We start from the raw sequence: 20,463 nt of genomic DNA, 5'->3' as shown, positions 1-20,463 counted from the left end.
TCTATTGTGGTTTGCAAGCTTAAATTTTAATGAAACGTGAATGCCCTTCATGAATCAGGGGCGCTATCAAATGACAGGCCCCTGTGCTCAGGCCTGTGAAAAGAACAGATGCTGCCTGATCGCAGCTCCCCTTCGTTTGTGAAAAACGAGTGGGGGAAAAAAAAAAGGCTCTCAAGCAGATGTACAGGGATATGGATTCACAGCGGGGGGCAGGAAAAGTAACCTATTACCGATTCCATTACCGGTAATTTTCGCCTCAAAACCAGGCTGGTTGGAGAGGAAGACACACATGACAAACAGAAAGCAATTAATCTGGGCTGACAAAGTGACATTGCTTGCAGGCCAGCTTGTCAGCCCAGCTATTTCTGGAACCACTGAGCAGGATAATGGAATCAAGCCGTTGGAAATGATTTTAAGTACCATGCACCAAAGCACCTCAATAACAATTAAAGGGAGGAGAAGAGCGAGCCGAGTGGAATGCTACGGGATAGTACAGTCACACTGCCACACAGCCCCACACCTAGCGCCCTCTCTGTTGAGCCACCTTTCTGCACCTCCCCTGAGCGGCAGGGCTGGGAGTTAATACAGCGGACTCTTGGCTCCGGCCACCAATCTCAGTAACCTTTATAACCTTTCATTACATCACACCCATCCAAACCCCGGAAGAACACGCAGAAGTAAGAACCACGTGGCCTCTTGTTCTGATGTCTTCTACACTGACCAATGAAAGTCTTATATGAATATATACAACAGGCTTGGGCGTAAGGGGAAAACAAACAACACAATGTATCATACTGAATAAATCATTTGGAAAACTGGTACTTATTCTCATGCATCAGGACTTGACGTTGCTTGGAGGACTTTGACAAAGCCAAAAGCTGAGAATGTCGATTGCATTGTATCACCCGGATTTAATGTCCCCAATGTCATTTCTCAAAATCAAATAAAGGGACTTTGGAAAGATCTTAGGTTCATACAGCAAGGGAAACACTGTGACCTAAGGGCATCTCCAGAAGATGAACCAGCCTTGTTGGATGGTAATTTTTACAGGGGCGGGGGGTTGGTAAGCTCAGTCTCCCCATTACTAGATGAGGCTTGCCCTCAGAGCACACAGCTATAGCAACAGCTGTGACCGTCTTAGAAGTGCCTGAAGAATGCATTCACAATCCAGTCCTGCCTATTTAAATTGCATGTCAGACTGAATCAACAGTACAACAAAAAACAGGATTTACAACACCACTCTCTGAAAGCTTTGATAACAGAGGTTAATTCAGATCAGCTATGAATTAGTTCATTGAAACATTTTGGATCAAGGACCCGAGAGATTTCCTTTCTCTGCAGGATTACCCACATGGCTGCCGTGGATGTGGTATAGCCATTCTCACGCCCTAACGTTACTAATAGGCTGCTGAGATCTACCATGGTGGGTGGGAGACACAGCAGTGTCCCACAGCACAGGGAAGAGTTGCTGGGACACATCCATCTCTGTAGCATTCTTGAACAATGTATAGGAATGCTTGGCTCAGGCTACTACAACCCTGGGCTGAGATGGAAAGAGGTCCTGACAGGATCGGTGTTTTTATCTTCAAAGGCTGGCAGAGTAACACCGTAACAAAGAAGCACGAAGGCAAAAAAAAGTTTCCTGTTTGATGTTACCATGGATTGAGCTGAAACTATAAATGCCACAACAAGCAACGACACACAAAAAAAGGTGTGGTACTAAACAAGGAGAAATTATGAAAAGATTAATGTCTGAATGACTAAATAAAAACTTGTGAAAACCCATGGTGAATAACGTCCACGTATTTGATGATTTTGTTTAGTGTCAGGTCTTCAGCGTGTCCCTGATTTTGACATCATGGTGGGCTTCTCTTGATGAATGGGGGTGGCAGGATATAAGCACATAGGCACAGGGAAAAGCACGACACCCCACCACCTCACCCTCAACTCACCTGCAGCTGTCCCCCACGGTCACGATCTCCACCTCGCTGTCCGTGGAGGTGACGTTGATCTCCTCGCTGGCGGGGACTGGCGGGGCGGGGGTGGCCTCGATGACCACCACATCCTCGTCCAGGGCTCCTGCAGGAAGACGCAAATAAAAACACGGATCAGGGGAGTGGGAAGAGCTGTCTCACGGATTCGGCACATTGAATTGTTCTGGACGGTGGGGGGGGGAGGGATCTGAAAGTTGGAACAATCACTAAGGAACCTCCCAAGTAAAATTAGATAAGGCTTTTATTGAATACTCATGTAAACAGGCAGAAGTGCAGGTCAACAAATGCACTACGACTCTGTCAGAACAGACTAACCAAAGCAAATCTTAGCACTGCGCAAGAATGCCGATTTTATACGTTACTCAATCTTGGGGTGAAATATTTGTTGCTTCTTCTTGAAGACATGCTGGATTGTCTTTGAGCTTTCATAAGCCCTCAGCCTGAGAATTGAGACAGTGGGTATTGCCTTCTGAGTCCGAGTCCGGATTAGAGAGCCCAAATGACTCTCAAGACATTCTAGGGAGCCTACTCTGCAAAACATCATGAAGCGCCTGACTTTGAAGTCAGGTCTTACATTGCACACTCTTGCTCGAGGAAGGGGAGGCATGCTTGGGACAGGTTTTTCTCTTATGTTAAAGCACGCACAAACCATCTTTGAAGCTTACAGTAAAAAAAAAATGACATTTTCTCTGCCTTCAACTGCTGCCGCTCTATAATTATCATCAAACTTTCAGACCCGAGCCGCTGAACGAGTCTTGTTCCCCGCAAAGAACTTGCGCTGTTGCTTTTACGAGTTATTTTTACACCTTCTCCCACGTGGCACCGAGCGTTCGAGGCCGAGCGAGTCTGCGGCTCCCTTCTCCAGTGCTGACTTGCGGTGGCTTGGCGAGCTCTCTCCCATCACGGCTCATACCACCCCCTACAAACGCACAGGCCGCTTCCAGCTAGCCATCAAACAGGCCGAACGCCAGCCCCTCGCCCGGCCTGCTACTGCCCCCCTCCTTCTCCCACGGAGAACGTGACCTCATTCTCTCCTCCTCGCCAGCACATCGGATTACAAGGAGAAAATAATGTAACTCTGGGTCCAAGGATGATTGGATACACGTTTAACCTGGATTTCTTTCCGGAGAGGTCATTATGCTTTTCGCCTTTCCTTCTTTTGCTGCTCGAACGACAGAATAGTTTACAACAGGAGCTAGTGATCCTGGGACGATTTCCACAGACACCAGCAAGCAATCGGATCATGTACAACACAGTTCCCATCAAAACCGTTTTACTGTTCTCAGACAAAAGGTACAACTGCTTACCTACAGTACATGACGAACGTACATGGTTTCCTTTTAATTCTAAGTAAAAAATATTCCTCTTCTCTAATTTATGCAAATCATTCAAAATATTAGCTAGGAATAAGGTGTACAAACCTGGTTTTCTTTTATTTTCGGTCTTTGGATTGTACAATCACTAATATACCACCAAAATTATCCAATAATCCACTTAAACCTGCAATCATTTTTACTCACGTCAAAACAGGAACCTTGCAGTTTAACTATGCCAATGCATCATATATGGTCATCCCTCAGAAAAACACACGGATGAACACCCAATCAACAGCAGCACAAATGGTGTCCATGGGGGGCTCCTGAGTGACTGAAGTGGTAAAAGCATTCAACTCAAGTACCATGCAGGACCCGAGCAGAGTGAAATTGAGCAGTGATCACGACTTTGCCATTTAATGAAGGGCTGAGTTCTATGCATGCGGGTTTGAGGCAGAGACACGTCATGAGCCAACTGTGACTGGGATTCTGCCAGCAGTGGAGTGCAACAGGCAGAGCTCGACCCAATAAGTACCATAAGGTGGGAGAACAGGCGACCTGTGCTGTTTTTGAAGGTTGCGCCTCTCCTCTAGCGGGAGCTGAACCAGGTCTGCGGCTGCAAGCCAAGACAAGCATGCAATATGCTATTCCTAACAAAAATACTAACAAAAAAGTTTAACAAAAAATATTGAAAAAAGTGGTTTCCTTGAAAATAAAACAGCCCTCTTCTCTCCAGGCTTTCAGAACTTTCACCCAGAAACACTTATATTAAGGTAGAAGACTTTCCAATATATCAGCAATACTACACCAGGGAGACAGTGTAATTGGAGCCTCGATTTATTCTCTTCCTGCACAGCCACTAATTCGATAAAATGCCCGTACCATCTTTTCATTTGCGCACAACCTAAAGTCCCTCCTCCCTCAGCCCCACGGCTCTATGAAAAGTTGCTAAGCTCTTTCTGAGAAACAGATCGACAATTTTTACATTCCCAGCACTGGCAGGAAACTGTTTGCTTACAGCTCCCCGGCTTGGGTGACAAATGTGTTCTTCAGGTGCACACACAGATTTGACTTCCTGCAATACCATTACAGGCATTTCTGAACAGGAACTGCATCCAAGGATTATTAAGGATGGTATAAACACAATGATTCAAGACGGCACACATCAACCTGCCTTCACGTGTTTCTTTTAATAATTCCTTCAATTTACAAAACTCTTTTCCATCCAAAAGGATCGCCTGAGTGAAACTTTCATTGTTTTTTTGATCAACGATAGTTGTTTTTTTAAAATAACAGCTGAAACTACTTTTTAAGTGCTATTTTCCGTTATTAAAATAGCATATAATTCTCTCCTCAACGCATTTTTATTTTACAAACTAAATTCTGCACCCATTTAATTTTGTGCAGTATACAATGTCACAACGGGTTGTCTTCACAGGTTCGTACTGGAGTGCTGAAGCAGAATAAAAAGAGACACTAACAGAGACAACTCAATCACAGTCAAAGACCAGGGGTGCTGTGCAAAGTCATCAACCCCCACAGAACCCTCCACTCCCTCAGCACGGCCTGCTCCCCCACCACAGCCCCTCTCTAATCGTACATCATGAACGCGTGATGAAATCACTGGGGAATTTCCTGAAATGCAACATGAACAAAGCTCCTCTTCACTGATCCTCTCAGCTTGCTTTCAGTGCTGCAGAAACCCCAGAGAACGCGCTGCTGTATCCGCGCAGCCAAATGGGCAAGACGAGCAATCGCATTTCCTTCTAAAGCTGCTTGTAACAAATATGACGATGATCACTGACCAGTGAAGGGACAATGTTTTTACATTTTACAATGTTTAACGTAGAAACAAAATGCAGGAAAAGAATCACAAAATCTCAAACGCAGAGCTGACACACAGCTCAGCAGTGTTACAGCTTGTGCAATAATCAAGGCATCCTGCTATGGTGGTAATCCTTCCTATGTCAAAGACTAAAAAAAAAAAGGCACTGAAAAATGAAACCACACGTCTTTGCAATCACACGTGTAAGAATCTGCCCAGGGATTTCAGAAAACACAGAACAGCTTTTACGGACATCAAAAGGGGTCTAATGAGGCAGTACGTGAAAAATACCAGCCATCTGATAACTGCCAGGAATCCTCTACTGTACTGACCAGCTAAATCAGGTAGAACAACCACAACATATTCATTTCTAGTGTACACACGATTAAATCATTGTGAATGAAAAAGAGGTAGTTTAAGCATAGGAACCAGCTATAATTTCATATTCTCAATTCATCCCCAAGGGCTGCATGTAGGTCAGTCAAGGTAGCTGTACAGAGGACACTATACAGAACGTCAGCTGGGTAATCTCTAACCTGCTGCCTTACCGCACTCAGGGTGGGGGTCACAGCCATACAAAGAAGCCTGGATTCAGACTTCAAAGCAGAGCTTAAACAGAACCACGAAGGAGCATGTTGTCACGCCAACGAGGAGAAGACACAGGGGAGAACCCCAACAATCCCGGCTCCGATTAAAATGAACAGTTGCTACAGTGTTTTCTCTCCCTAATTAGGCCAGGGTTATACATATTCACACATATGTCTATTTATTTAGGGGCAGGAAATGTCTATTTCTAAGAAAACAAAGAATAAATAAACACATGGCTCAGAAACTATACCTCTTGAGAATGTCAGAATTCTCCAGGGACACTTCTCTTTAGGTGATCTGCTGGGTATTAGGACTCACAATTGTAAACAAAGCCTCACTGTGTCTGTTCATGAAATAACACCACAATGCTATGAAGACTATTCTTACACTTCTAAAAAACAGGCTTCAGGGTTACAGAAATGTAATTATGCAGACAGTGTCTTGGGGCATTCAACCTCTACAGCCTTGCGGAGAACTCAAAGGTCACCTATAAACAGTTATCCTGGCAGAGAGGGGCATTGCTCCATTTCAGCCACACAAACAAAGGTAGAGTATGTTGCATGTTCTATCTACTTCAATTGACAGGCCAAGTATTTATTCTATTTACAAATGCTATAAAATCTAAATGAAAAAAACCCACAAATTTAGCAATGAGGAATCTTTAGATGGAAAAACGCCATAACTCTGGGAATGGTCTCGCAGCGTTTTTTTTTTTTAAAAGGTTCTTCTAGCTGCTAGAGATTTAAATAGATTGGATCTCTTAAGGGAGACACTGCCCAGGGCATAAGGCATCCGAAATGAGATCAAAAGGAAACACTTTGGGCCCCTAACGTTGGAAGTCAAAACTCCAAGGGAACACCTTCAAAGAAGTGACATGCATTTTCATTCTTCCTGCTATAATGCGAGTTCTTTTGGCACGAACACATAATAGACACCAGGAAAGGATAGTTAAATAGCTCTTATTTTAAATAGGTTTCACATAGACCTATGCATTAACATTATTATGCTGAAACGTACAGCAACAGAAACCCAAATCTGGAACTACCCAATTCGTTGTATGAATGCCTCCTGCATGGTCGTCTGCATCAGCTCCTCCATGTTCCGCAAGGCCAAGCTAGCACATGTTAGTGCTTGCTGCTTTTTTGCCAGAGCTGTACTGCGTCTCCATTAAAGCAGTTCCTTCTAATTTGGCAGGGTTCTGTAGATAACCTCGCTGTAACTCACAAGGCTGTGGGGTAAGAACATTTTTGGAGGTGGGGCACAAATACTCCCTACACTGGCCACCAGACAAGAGTTCCCACTGCTATGTTGAGCTCTGGAAATTCGGCATGAGGCATGGCTACTTGGTCAGTCCCGAATTCCACGGGGACTGTGCTGTGGCTCTGCGAACCCACATCTTCACCGCTGACCTTTTTCCCATGGTCTATATGCTGGTTAGCACAGTTCCTTTCCCCCAGGCACTGCATTCTTGCATTCTTGAATGGAGTCTACACTACTATCAAGTGGCACAGTGAAGCTATTGTTGGGGGGAGGGTGATAAATGGAAAACATGCATAAACAAAAAGCAACTGCAATTGTAGGGTATTGACACTACCAAGCAATTATTTCAGAAGTGCCTGAAACATTTTTCCCCAATGCTGGATATAAAGGCATTTCAATAACAAGCATTTGTGGCCCTACAAAAAGCAAAACCTGGCACCTTAACAGTTCAATAGGTACACATTTTGATGCGTCCAGATGCAGATAGTTTCTCTCTGCGGCTCAATAACATCTGCTGAAGTACTCACGATCAGCTGCTGTGAAGCTGGTTAAGCTTTGAAAAGCACGTGACGAGCTGTGATCGCTGTACACAGGCTCCGACAGTCCGGTAAAGGAAGTGGCAGGTAAGCGCGCAGCTACAGCACTCAGTTGATCGGCGTGGTTTGTCAGGTTTGCTCCCCGCCTTGCTAAGCCCCATTTAGATTCTGCTGCTAAGTTTCTCTTTCAGCGGTGAGCTCGACGGAGAATCTGGAAGGCCTTGAAAAGTAAGAGGATGCCTGGAAAAGCCGTGCCAGTTACCCAACAGCATGTACATACAGCTGCTCTGCGAGAGTGCCTGCCCAACAGGAAATGAAAATGCGTAAACACATCATTCTCCAACCTCGACAGCTTACGAAAGAGCTGCAAAGCACCGGCTCACCACACCAGCACTGCAATATGATGTCTCATTTATTAGGATATGTTTAGAAGTTAAACAGCAAAACCATCGCAAATTAACAAGCTCCAAGTCCAGAAGTGCATTAACAGCAGAAAAAGAGAACTCAGAAATAGGAAAGCAATTAAACAAAATTATGCTGTGATCAAACAAAAAAATGAAAAGCTTGTGAAAGTTGCCTTATATGGATTTTCCTGGGGAGTTTCTACAGCATAGCAAAACAGTTCTCTGCCTTTGCAAGTGTAGCTCTGTGGATTTTTCTATATAATTTACGAGCTGTAAGGAGTTTTTGAAACTCAAAAAGCCCCATTTCTGAGGGAACCCTGACTTTTCCCATACTGAGCCATCTTATATTATGGATTCTGTATTCAGCTCATTATTTTTCACATATAATGCAAGGCAACAAAACCAAAGAAATCTGTCACTAACATATGCTGCAGAATACAATTTCAGCATTGCAATGAACAAGGCCTAGGATGCCTTGTCTTTCACAGAGAAGGCTACTACTACTAGTCAAAACTGGTGCCTGGCTCGGATCATTCATGCCATCCTCCGCCGAGCAGTACTTGACCGAGCACCCTATGGAGCTCCTGAGAACAGCAAGGACCGCTGACGCCCCTCAGCTGTTTCAGCCCCTGCTGTTCTGGTCCGCCATACTCTCTCCGTCTGGAACCTCACTGGCCGCCTGGTACAGCTTCAGCCATCCACAACCACAACTCCCTCCTGCTCTAGAAGAAACTGGCTAAATCTCGTACCAGCCTTAACATGTTAAAAATCCCCTCCCCATCCCCGATCTCCAGGACGTCCACTTTGTCAGCTGTCCAGTCTGAATACCTGGGGCCACAGCTGACCACTGCATGTGTAGGCAAGGACACAAACGAGAGGCCATGCAGCCCGTCGACTGGTCAGCAGCTAACTTACTTGAGGATCCAGCTGTTTTCTGAAAGAAGGCAGGAAATCAGCTTCTACAATATAGCTGGGTCGAGGGGTCCAGACTCCTACAAACCCCTGTGTTAAGTTTCCATTTGTGTCCTCTGGATTTCCTTATTCTAAAGGATCGACGCCTTTGCTTCTATCATGCACCATGCAAAGAACAGTGAGGCTTCTGAAATTCACATTTTGTAACCTGCCTCTCGCTGAAAACACCCAAATTGAAAATGTAAACCATGTGCGAGTCGCAACTCACATGTTTTCACACAGAACATAAAAAATAAGAAAAAACCATAATGACGATCTTAAAAACCTAAACTTTTTTTTTTTTTAGAAAACTGAGCAAGTGAGCAAGCAAGCTTAATCTTGATGGAGCTATACAAGTCTATTAAGGAACATATTTTAAAGCTCTGCCAAGGACTCTTAACAAAGCACTTTGGTTTATAGGGCGGGGAAATGAATAAAAATCACTGGTGATAGCTTCAGCGTACAGAGCATGTGCAGAGCTGCACATGAGTCGCATCAACAGAATTTGACCCTCTTCCCCCTCAAATGCTCAAATCTCCATGCAACAGGATTGATTTTCTAAAAACAAAAGAGATCTGAAGAATGAGAGTGCGTTTTGAAAGGAATGGTTCATCTCTGAATAATGCCATGAAATCCCCTGCGCATTCCCTTGTTAGGACGTTCTATTCATTAATGAGTCATGAGGTCTGATCTATCAATCAGTCCAGTTTCCACAGCTTTCCTGAGTTATTGAACAGGCTGCCAGGGCTGGAACTCCAAAGGCTCTGACAATCTAACCAAATAACTGCATCAAGGGTGAAGAGACAGAGAAGGGGAGAGAAAAGAGAGGGAGGGGGAGGTAAGGGAGAATGGAGAAGGGCAAAGAATTCACAGATTTCCTATCTGCTTCTCAAGAATGGCAATAATGTTGATTGGTGCTAAAGAAACATTTGCACATGCCAGAACAAAGTCAATGAACTGCTGACAGACCCCAGAGGCAGGCCAGGCTCATAAAGTAATATCAGAACAAGCAGAAGGCTGACAATTTAAAAGTTAAATGAACACTTCTACAAGCTACAGCCTTCTGGAGCTACAGCAATGTGCAAGACAACTTTTTGAGGTTATCTAGACCTTTTACTATTTCCTGTTTTGAAAACAAACAAGATCCTTGAAAACAACACAATCCCCAAATGATTCTGGTTCCTGGCAAAATATGAATGTGTGTGGGCTGAAATAACGTAATACTGCACTGTGTTTGGAACCATACAAACACCTCTGCAAAAGCTAGTCTCATCTGACAGTGTTCATGTTTAGGTGGCTCTAACATATTCACAGGATCACATGACATGCTGCTGTGTTGACAACATCATCAAAATGGATTTAGAAAAAGCACAGCACAAGAACTCCCTCACTGCAGGGAGAAGGACACTGTTTCTAGGAAGTATAAAGGACAAACCCTGATAGTTGGCAATTTTTAGATTACATATTTATTTAAGAAAGAATACCTTTCCCTTCCCTTGACTGATAACTACAAGAGTTCAAGGACTTCAAGACACATACAAATTACAAAGGACTCTCCGCTGACTGTGAAATGCTTATGTTTATGCTTCACAATGGAGTTGAGTCGGAACAACAAGATTTCAACTCAAATCCATCCATCCATTCTCTAAACACTTTATCCAAATCCAGGTTGCAGGGGAGCCGGAGCCTACATACAAACTCCACAGCACCCCAGGAATTGCACCCATGTCCACTGTGCCACAATATTTTCTAAGAGGCAGCAATGCACTCAGATAACCAGCCTTATCTTTAAAACATAACTAGCCCCCTTGCGTTAGTGAGTGAGCTTTCCACTTATCATAAGTTCCATTATCTTTTAAGCTGCAAATAATTGTTCACAAATTCCCACAAACTGAAATAAACAGCTATTCAATTGTTTAGTACATATGTACTATGTGTACCTAAATTCCTTTTAATATAAACCCAAAACATGCCAATGCTGGAAAGTTTGTTTGCTGGATGCTGCATCGCAGTGCAGTAGCAGGCAGTGCAGTTAGAGGCTGTGATGTGATGAGGTTTAAGTGCAGTAGCAGGCAGCGCAGTTCGACTCTGTGATGTCATGCAGTGCAGAAGCAGGCAGCGCAGTTCGACTCTGTGATGTCATGCAGTCCAGAAGCAGGCAGCGCAGTTCGACTCTGTGATGTCATGCAGTGCAGAAGCAGGCAGCGCAGTTCGACTCTGTGATGTCATGCAGTGCAGAAGCAGGCAGCGCAGTTCGACTCTGTGATGTCATGCAGTGCAGTAGCAGGCAGTGCAGTTAGACTCTGTGATGTCATGCAGTGCAGTAGCAGGCAGCGCAGTTAGACTCTGTGATGTCATGCAGTGCAGTAGCAGGCAGCGGCAGTTAAGACTCTGTGATGTCATGCAGTGCAGTAGCAGGCAGTGCAGTTAGACTCTGTGATGTCATGCAGTGCAGTAGCAGGCAGTGAGTTAGAGGCTGTGATGTCATGCAGTGCAGCAGCAGGCAGTGCAGTTAGAGGCTGTGATGTCATGCAGTGCAGTTAGACTCTATGATGTCATGCAGCGCAGTAGCTGGCAGTGCAGCTCAGCATCACCAGTGAACGGCTGCATGTCGTACCTGAGGCCACGGTAGTGCTGCTGGGCTGGCTATCCACATACAGCTCCTCCTCAGCCTCGGTGGAGGACGTGGACGACGAATCGCTGGTCAGCTCGTTGTCGCTGGAGCTGCTGGTGCTCTGCAGCAGGGCGTACTTCCGCCTGGCGATCACCTCTCGCTTCTTGCGCTGGAGCAGCAGCCGCTCCTTCTGCTTCTGAGTCCGCTGGGAGGCACCGCCGGCCTTGACGAAGCGCTTCCTGTGCAGCGCGCGGCGCCCATGCAGGCAGGGCCGCTTCAGCAGCACCGGCTCGGGCTCGGGCCGCGGCCACTTGTGAGGCCTGGCGCCTCGCGGCCGGGCCAGCACGGGCCGCATGACCGCCGCCTTGCTGTGCTCCTCCCCGCCCCCCCCACCGGCACCCGCGCCCCCGCCCCCGCCCTCCTCCTCCGAGCTCAGCGTGTCTGAGTCCCCGAAGCGCAGGCTGGAGGAGGGGGAGGAGGCGCAGTCGCTGAAGGACGACTCGTTGTTGTTGTCCTCTTCGCTCTGCCCCTCCAGGCCGCGCCTGTGCCGTGGGGAGGGGAAAGCTGGGGTCCGCACCTCCTTCAGGGCGCAGGCCTGCGTGTCCGAGGGGCCGGCCTGCTGGCTCTTGCGCTTCTTCCTCCCCGGAATGCCCTTCTCCTGCTCCCGGCGGCCCCCGCTCACCTCCCGCAGCGGCCGGTGGCGGCTCTCGGCGCACAGGGGCGCGAACTCACTCCCCACCTTGCTGCTGATCATCTCCACGTCGGCCGGGAAGCTCTTTTCTGCCTCCATGGGCTCGGGGTTGGCCAGCGCCCCCTTCAGGTGCTCGTGTCTCCGGGAAGCATCAGACGGTACCTCACTCTTCATGGCGGCTGCAGCAGGAAGGACTTGGGAGGCCACAGCACTCAGGGGTCCATCTTGGACCGGCGATCCCCTCAGACCTGCGAACACAGGACAGAGGTCAGGGCCAGACACGAGAGCACACAGCCATCAGCTTTCAGGGGGAATGGCAGCGCAAGGAGGGGACCTGCCAACAGCTTCCTGATCCTTTGATTACTGTGGTCGCGCATAAACATGTACCAGGTTTCATTATCGGCATGCATCGTCACAGTCTTCTCCAAGAGACGTGACTAAAACTAATAAACACAGAAGGTTAAACTGAAAGGGAGGGGCCTTCTTCTGTATTCAGAATTGGGGCTAGGCATCATTTCTGGCAATGCATGACTAAAGACTGGTCCAGGGTACCTGCTTAAACTGTAAATAAAGGCAAAACAATAACATAACACCATATTATTGAACACATTCTTTGAGCTAAGGTCACTTTCGTAACTCACAATTGAATACTAGTCCTAGAATTAAAGTCCCAGTTTCACTGGCAACTGTAACTAAGTGCAACAAGTCGAGTGATACAATTAAGCCTGTGTTACAACAGAACCAAGTGAAATAAGAAAAGAAGACAATGCATTTAAACAAGCCCAAAAAATGCATCTTTACTTAATATCCTAATCAAAGAATTAGCTTTAAGCAAGTCATTCAAAAAAACAGGTTTTACCATGCAGCCTATGTGGAAACCAACCCTGAATTGACTCCACGTGCCTATAAATGTCAATCAGCAGAAATAGGCCACAACACACCCAGGTGACCATGTGCTATTGCTACTGTGTGCAGTGATGAGCATAAATCCAATATCAACAACCTGGGAGCAACCAGCCCACGGATTAGAAAGAATGCAGAATGTTTTGCAGGAGCAACAAAGAGAGGAGGTTCTAAATGCCACTGAATGTTACTGACATTTAAAAGCTCCTCTGACCCCTAAGGGTCCTGCCATTTGCTCCAAAGTGCTTTTAAGTGTAAGAAGTATTAGACGGTCTCTGAGGGTGGGTTGGATGTTTCTTGTGCAACAAGGTACCGAGTGAAGGAATCGTGTATTCTGGCTCATTGCTCTAACAAAAATAACCCCATGCAAGGCAGCCTGACTCAAGACCATGAGTCTAATAAGGGAGTCACTTTAACAGTGGTTGCCAGCCACAGTTCATCTCCAGAATCCAGAGGGAAAAAATGAAATGAGTTTGAAGTGAACGCAGCCCATGCTTTAGCATGGAAATGGTCAGCTGCTGTGGAATATTTATGTAGTATTGAGGAGGAGCTCTATTCCATGCAAAAGTCTGCATGTTGACTCCCCAGGATCCAGACGGGAGTCCAGACAGTGACCAGGAAGAGGCCTGCTCAACAGTTTATAACAGAAGCAGTACAGGGTGAAAAACGCAAAGATTTTTATGTCACTGCCTTCTGACGCGAATATTATTCATTTAAACTCAGATGTATTAAAAACTAAGTATGTGCTAACATTATTTAAGGTTTAAGTGTATCAGCTGTTTTCCAGCTAAACTGCTTTAGCTCTCATTCAGTACGCACAAAAATGCATTTGGTATGCTACAGCACATACCTGCCTAACTCAGCCGAATCAACCCAACACCCCACCATACTCCAATGCCAGACAGATCCTAGCAGATCGAACGACAAGGAGTCAGCATGCTGCCTCTCAGTTTCTCATTAATGGTGCTACAGTACAGCACAGCTGCCTTTAACACAGGCCTCCTCCAGAGCAGTAACTACAAATTGGAAAGATGCTGGATTTATGACCCCACTCATGAAATAAATGCATTTACACAGCACACGAAAAGCCAACCAACACAGAACACATCTGCCTGCACACAGAGATTTGGCCTGTGTAGGAGATTGTGCCCCACAAAATGCCAGATGACCACAGAGACCTGCTAGACTCATCAAACACTAATCTTTTTTTAGTGTTTCAACTTCAATGGCTTGTGGTTGCCATCATCAAGGTGGTTACGGGCAAATATGATGGCTTTTTAGATCATTTACTAGGTTCAGTTGACAACTGATAAAATGCTCCTGAGCTGCAACCATCACACCTAACAGTAATCAGGTGGTAAACAGGCCAGCCAGAGCATGGAGATGTTTTTTACTGTTGGTAGAGTGATCATTAAAAGAGCAGAGGACTGAAATGCAGGATTTATGAGGCAGAGGGGTTGGACAGGCCTGTGCTAAGCAGCAGTTGTTGAATTACAGTACAGATAAAGCAGGACACCATAAAATGCCTGTTTCCAACACATGGTCCTCAGATTAAAATGGAAAGTTAAAAGAAGTGTGTGTGTATATATATATATTCTCGCAAGCAACTCAAAACACCTTTACCTGTGCCAGTTTTAAAGAACTGACCCTACCATATATGGGTGTTATCTGATGAAGATTGTATATTTACTGGCTACCTCAGCAGTATAGACTTTCTAAAACAATTATCATTACAAAAATGATCAAGGATCACAGTGCAGTGTGAAGGAACTCGAAAAATCTAACACCCAGCCTACATACTCTGCCCAGTTCTCTTTACCCATATTTGATATTATTGTGGTGGGACTGTCCCACTCTTTTCACAGCACACAGAGGAGCCGGGGGTTTAAGGAGACCCAAATAAAGTGGCAGGGCTCTTAATAATGTTAATAATAATAATGTTTCTTTATTAGCCCCATACAATTTCTTGCATTAGGAATTCGTCTTTTCGCATATCCCAGCTTTTTCTCCAAGGAGACACAGACACACAGACAGGGAGAGAAGCTTGGGGTCAGAGCGCAGGGTCTGCCATTGTACGGCGCCCCTGGAGCAGTTGGGGTTAAGGGCCTTGCTCAGGGACCCAACAGAGTAGGATTCCTCTGCCAGCCGTGGGATTTGAACCGGCAACCTTCCAGTCACAGACGCAGATCCTTAGCCACAGAGCCACCGCTCTTGGGCATTCCCTCACTGCCTCCCTGGGTGTGATCGTGAGTGACCAGTATCTCGTTTCTGCAACATGGCTCACACCAAAGGGTGGCGACAACCATGCCTAGCACCTCAGGAAAACAGCCACCCAGCTGAAATTGATCAGGGGTCTGCCCTGATCAATAGCCAGCTTCAGCACACAGAGTGCAATCACCTAAAAATCACTTGGTGGCTCCAGCGCAGGGCTTTGCAAATGTGGAATATTTACTCCCCGTTTTACAGTTGCATAACCAGAAAAACACGGAAATACTTCACATAGACAAAGTTAGAACTGAAGAGATACTTAGATAAAATATTTTTTTCTTAACATTTTACACACCATGTCCACTTTGCACCAATTTCCCCATGAACTGATATAAATGCAAAAAAAAACAAATACATCAATACCTGAATAAAATGTGCCTGGCTTTGAAGCCTTTGTGGCGTACTGCATGTGCTTGACAGTATTAACACTGGCACCTTTGTGTACTTCCTGCACATCTGTGACCTGTGCTCTCTGCTACAAGTGCACAAACAGAAAAAGACATATTGAGAGCTTGGTAAAAAGTCACACTGTTATTCAGTCCGTTAATTTCGCAAGAAGCAAAGTGAAGGGGATAGCTGGGTTATCTCCTGAGCTGTGGGATATCACCAGGTGGGTCAATGCATGAGCACACAGAACAGGAGAACTATGAGTTTTAAATAACTGCAACTTCTTGCCAGGCTAGACACGTCTTACTTTAAACAGCCCAAATGTGAGCAACAGTGCCCCAACACAGCAATGTTCTTACTAAGGATATTGGTTCTTCAATAAGATTATTTTTATAAATGTCACCAGGCTTGACATCCTACAGGTCAAATTACCCTATCACTTGCACTTAATCAACTCATTACAAATGAGGTGAATTCGTGGTTAAGAAACTGTTACTCAGGTGCATCACAGTCATTTATGATCGATTTGCAAAAAACAAAAATCTGTGCACCTTTTAAAATAAATATGTGCCTAAAGAGTGATTTTTGATGCTCACTATACAGAAATAAGCACATCTTTAAATGCAAATAGTTACCATGTCCAACACCATGCCCCTGCAATATTTCAGATTTATTTGAATACGGGATCCTGGCCTTGCTGATAATCTGGAATTTAGGGAGCACACGCACGCAGACACAAGTATCTTCTTAACACATCTGCACTGAAAGGCCAGCTAATTATTGTGGCACAGCCGCGCCAGAGGTGTAAATGGCAAAGCCAACCAGAATCGTGAACACCTCTTCCGACCAAGAGGATCAACCTTAACCAATTGAAAGTCTTTGCACTTACAAACGCCTGGATTCTCCACCACTTCTGTAGGCTTCTCAGCCACAGCCAGCAAGTGGCGCCAGCTGGACTGAATCCTATAATCCCCCAGGCTATAGGAGCTCATCCTACAATCCAAGCAGGGGCGTGTATTCTTGAAGGCAACAGTGCAACCATAAGCAATGCTGGGTTCAATATCATTAATGTGTGCAGTTAGCTGATCAGGCAAAGAAATCCATCTGGTTGTGAGCACCCAGCAACGGACTACTCTAGACAGTATGCGATCTTCCACATTTCTAAATATAACAAATCCCTGCAATCCTATCTTAGCTGGCTCATGGATATTGCTTCGGTATCAGTTTATTTCTTTGTGTTACACAATACCAGGCATCCACTTGCTCCAGCTATGTAAGCAGTATGGAAATCCATATAATGGCTGGTGTTAATATTTGCATCTGAGAGAGAAATGACTGCCCTGCCGGACAGTGCATACTTAACCCCCAGCTTTCATTACCCTTGTAAATGTATGCAGCTGATCTTCACGGGTGCATACCAATGGTGATTGGAACTGCGCTGCATTTTAAGATTGCACTAGAGCACCACAAACTGCAAACACAGCTCCTCTGGGCAGAAGCCTTTCTCCACCCTCCTCCTACTTTGCTATGCATGATAAACTCAGGTGACCCCCCAAAAGGCCAAGACCTCCTTGAGAAGGAAAGGGCTGGTGAATTCCTGCCGTCTCCTTGGAGCTATGCCTGTAAGTGGTAATCATAGAAAATCCTCCTGACCTGGTTGCCATAAGCACAGAGAGATCAAAACATCTGCTGCAAGAACAGAAAGAAACTCCTGTTTGACGAACACCAAGAAGTGTTTATGTTAACTGGTACATACACTGGAGTGCAAGAACAGCCTGTGCCACATAGCTACTACATTTGTGGCACAAACCCTCTAGTAAACCCTGCATATTTTTTAATAAAACAAAATGAAAAATCAGCAAAATCAGTAGCTCCAGACAGGCCAGAAGGATGCAGAACAGACTAAATGGGCATAATAGCCTCTGCTCATTTACAAAAAATTTTATATTCATTATTGTTCTGCTGCCATTAAGGTGTCAACACTGCACTGTATTTCAGATGAACTGCCTGGACTACATGTGACTAGACCTTCAGCCTACAAAGCAGCTGGGAGACTGCCTGACAGAGGACACCCAACCTTCTCACTGTGAAGATGTGCTCCTCTATCATGGGGCAACAGAGAGGACAGTGCTGAGACAGTAAGCAAAGGGGAGTCACAGGGGAGGCTATCATAAACATGAAGAAAAAAATGAGTCAAACGAAGGTATGACTCACGCACACAGGAAAAGGGAATAATACGAGGGAGGAATGGGGGTGGGGATATAGAGGACCGGTATCACTCTCAAACAGCAGACAGTCTACTTGAACACAGTCAGCACTGCCAGGCCTGGGGCTCTGTGCATTTCAAGGTGTACTGACTCACAGATCCACAGTAAAACACTAGTCCACTATATGGTCACACGGTCAGTGGTGGATAATGCAAATGACAACCATCACCTCAAGCCGTCCCGGGATGCAAGCTTGTTCAATTTTTGTCAGCTACAGCAAAAACCTAAAAACCAGCTGTGAAGACTAGAATCTCACACAACGAGTTCTGTTATTTCTCATCGCTCTGCTCGAGGTCTCTAGCGTTACAATTCGGAGATCATTAACCTATTTTCCACTTGAAATATCATTGGAAGCGTGTAGAAGACCGAGGGAACCACATGTTCCATGTTCAATTCAGATCGGGCCTGAGAGCGGTGACAAAGCCCAAGGACTCTCCTCCTGTGCCGAGTCTATTTTTCATACAGGAGCTCCGGGGATTGGCTGATCAGAGTAATGTCTTTTGGGTCTCAACATACATTTAAATTAATCTACGGTAATAACACAAAGAGAACCAGACACAAGTTCATCATCTGCTTTGAATATTTAATCTTCTTTTCCAGGAAACCATGGGCAATGTGGCAAACTGCCGGTGTAACTGCAGGAACAGCAGTCTCTCTGTGGTCTTGAGAAACAGAACCACAGGAGAGGCTCCCATTCTGTCAAATCTAGTCTGGCTGCTTTCTCATATCGAAGTGATCTAAGGATCTCCTTCAGATGTTTCTTGCAAAAAAAGCCAGGATATCAGCCCAGACATCAAGGGCTGGTTATCTTGTTCCAGACTCCCACAACCCTTTGTGTAAAACAATTTTCAGTGCTTTTCCCCCCTGGTATTCATCCATGTCCCGTGGGTGGTTTTTCAAGTGGACGAAATTAAGACCTTCCCTAAAACCCCTAAACAACTGCAAACTGCTGCAGGCAGGTGCTGTGCACGGAGCACGTGGGCGTTGCTTTCCAGGTTCACGAGCAGCTGCTCCTCAGGGCACTGCTGTGGTAAAGCTGCCAGCAGCCACAGCCCCCTGGGCCTCCACTCGCGAGCTGCTGATGAGCCCCTGTGCCACAGAGAGGAGAGTGTTAACAGATACAAGCAGGGAGTTGTATTAATGGGCAAATATGGTAGGAAGCCCCCCCCCGGCATTTGAGTACACAAGCTGCAGGCAAGCAAGTTGGTACGATGCAAGATTTCCAAAGAGGAAAGCCTCAAGCGGACCTCACACTTACTTCTGACCAGTGCAGTGAAGGAACCCAGATCAATCTCGAACCCCATTCCTGACTTCCTGTCTGCTTTCAAGCGCTACACACCAAGGCGTAAAAGCAAAAGCACACAATGTGTTCCTGTCATTCTCTTCACAGATCAGATGACAGACCTCTCAACATGACTCTTAAATTTGCTTCTTAAATTGCTTCATTTCTGAAGAGTACATAACGGTAGGCAGGAGGTATATTTATCAAAATTAACTCCTTGGGCTCTAATTGTGCAAAGGTATTATGCAATTTTACTGACGATGCTGAACTGTGCCACTGTTCAAGTGTTCTACTAATCAGACCACCTCCGGATGGTCAGTAAATATTCAGCTGGGTTTTTCCAGGGAAAATGCAGTTTCTTTGAAAGTTGCTGTAACAGCAGAAGTAAGAGTTACAGGTTCTGACATCTGTCTGTATCAGCACAATGATGAAAGATAAGACGCTCTGGGGCCGCCGAAGAAGAGAGGCTCCGGCAAAGGATAAAACCCAGTAATGCCCGTTTATGAACAGCTGTTTATTCCCCACATTGTCTATGAAACATGCACTTAAACTAACCATCCAGGAGAAACGCTCAGAACGGATGCAACAAAACGAAATAATGACAGCAGTAACCTTTAAAAGTGAATGCTGTTAGACGGGTTTTAATCTGTGCAATGGAATTGAAACCGAGCGGCTGTTGTGCACAAGCAACTTTCACAACGAAGGAGCAGATGTAAGAAATTCTATTAAAATCTTTTAGATTTCATCCTGACCCTCCACACCACACTCAGAAGTTAACCTCTAGTTTATACCTTTTATCTGCAATGAAACGAATAAATCGTAACACTGAAAGAAGAAAAAAAAAATTGCATCAAAACCAATTCTAGAAAACATTCAGGTGGCTATTATTGGGTTTGCTGTAATTAAGCAAAGCGTTATAGTTTATTTACAGTTTTGTCCCCCCTACAAGGATGCAATATCCTGAAAATGTCCATTTAACATGAAAAGCTTTAATGCCTCCTCTTCCTCACACAAGTTCTCCAACACGCTGGATTTCTGGCTGGGTATCTTTACAGAAAGAGGCCATTCAAGAAGAGCCCATTCACCCCGTCCATCCTGTTTGGAGGTAAGCAGCTGTCTGACTCAAGGATCCCTATCCGCTTCTCAAAACGACCAGGGTACTGGCTTCAATACCACAGTG

The 20,463-nt window shown here is 45.4% G+C and overlaps 1 protein-coding gene across 2 annotated transcripts in view; it reads right to left on the bottom strand.

Annotated features, from left to right (window-relative positions):
- The window catches only part of rnf111 (ring finger protein 111), a 50,129-nt gene that overhangs the window by 24,628 nt on the left and 5,038 nt on the right, over positions 1-20,463 (bottom strand). For both annotated transcript variants that reach the window (XM_088640984.1, XM_088640985.1), the window contains exons 2-3: positions 11,489-12,424; positions 1,953-2,079 (exon numbers count right to left, since the gene is read on the bottom strand). In XM_088640984.1, coding sequence (XP_088497110.1) covers positions 1,953-2,079; positions 11,489-12,350 — 989 coding nt within the window. In that variant the 5' untranslated portion in view covers positions 12,351-12,424. The remainder of the gene's footprint in view (positions 1-1,952; positions 2,080-11,488; positions 12,425-20,463) is intronic.

This window comes from Lepisosteus platostomus, chromosome 7, assembly GCF_059453375.1.
Source record: "Lepisosteus platostomus isolate fLepPlt1 chromosome 7, fLepPlt1.hap1, whole genome shotgun sequence".
Lineage (NCBI taxonomy): Eukaryota > Metazoa > Chordata > Actinopteri > Semionotiformes > Lepisosteidae > Lepisosteus > Lepisosteus platostomus.
Note: the sequence above shows the minus strand (reverse complement) of the source record. Positions and strands in the feature narration are given on the sequence as shown.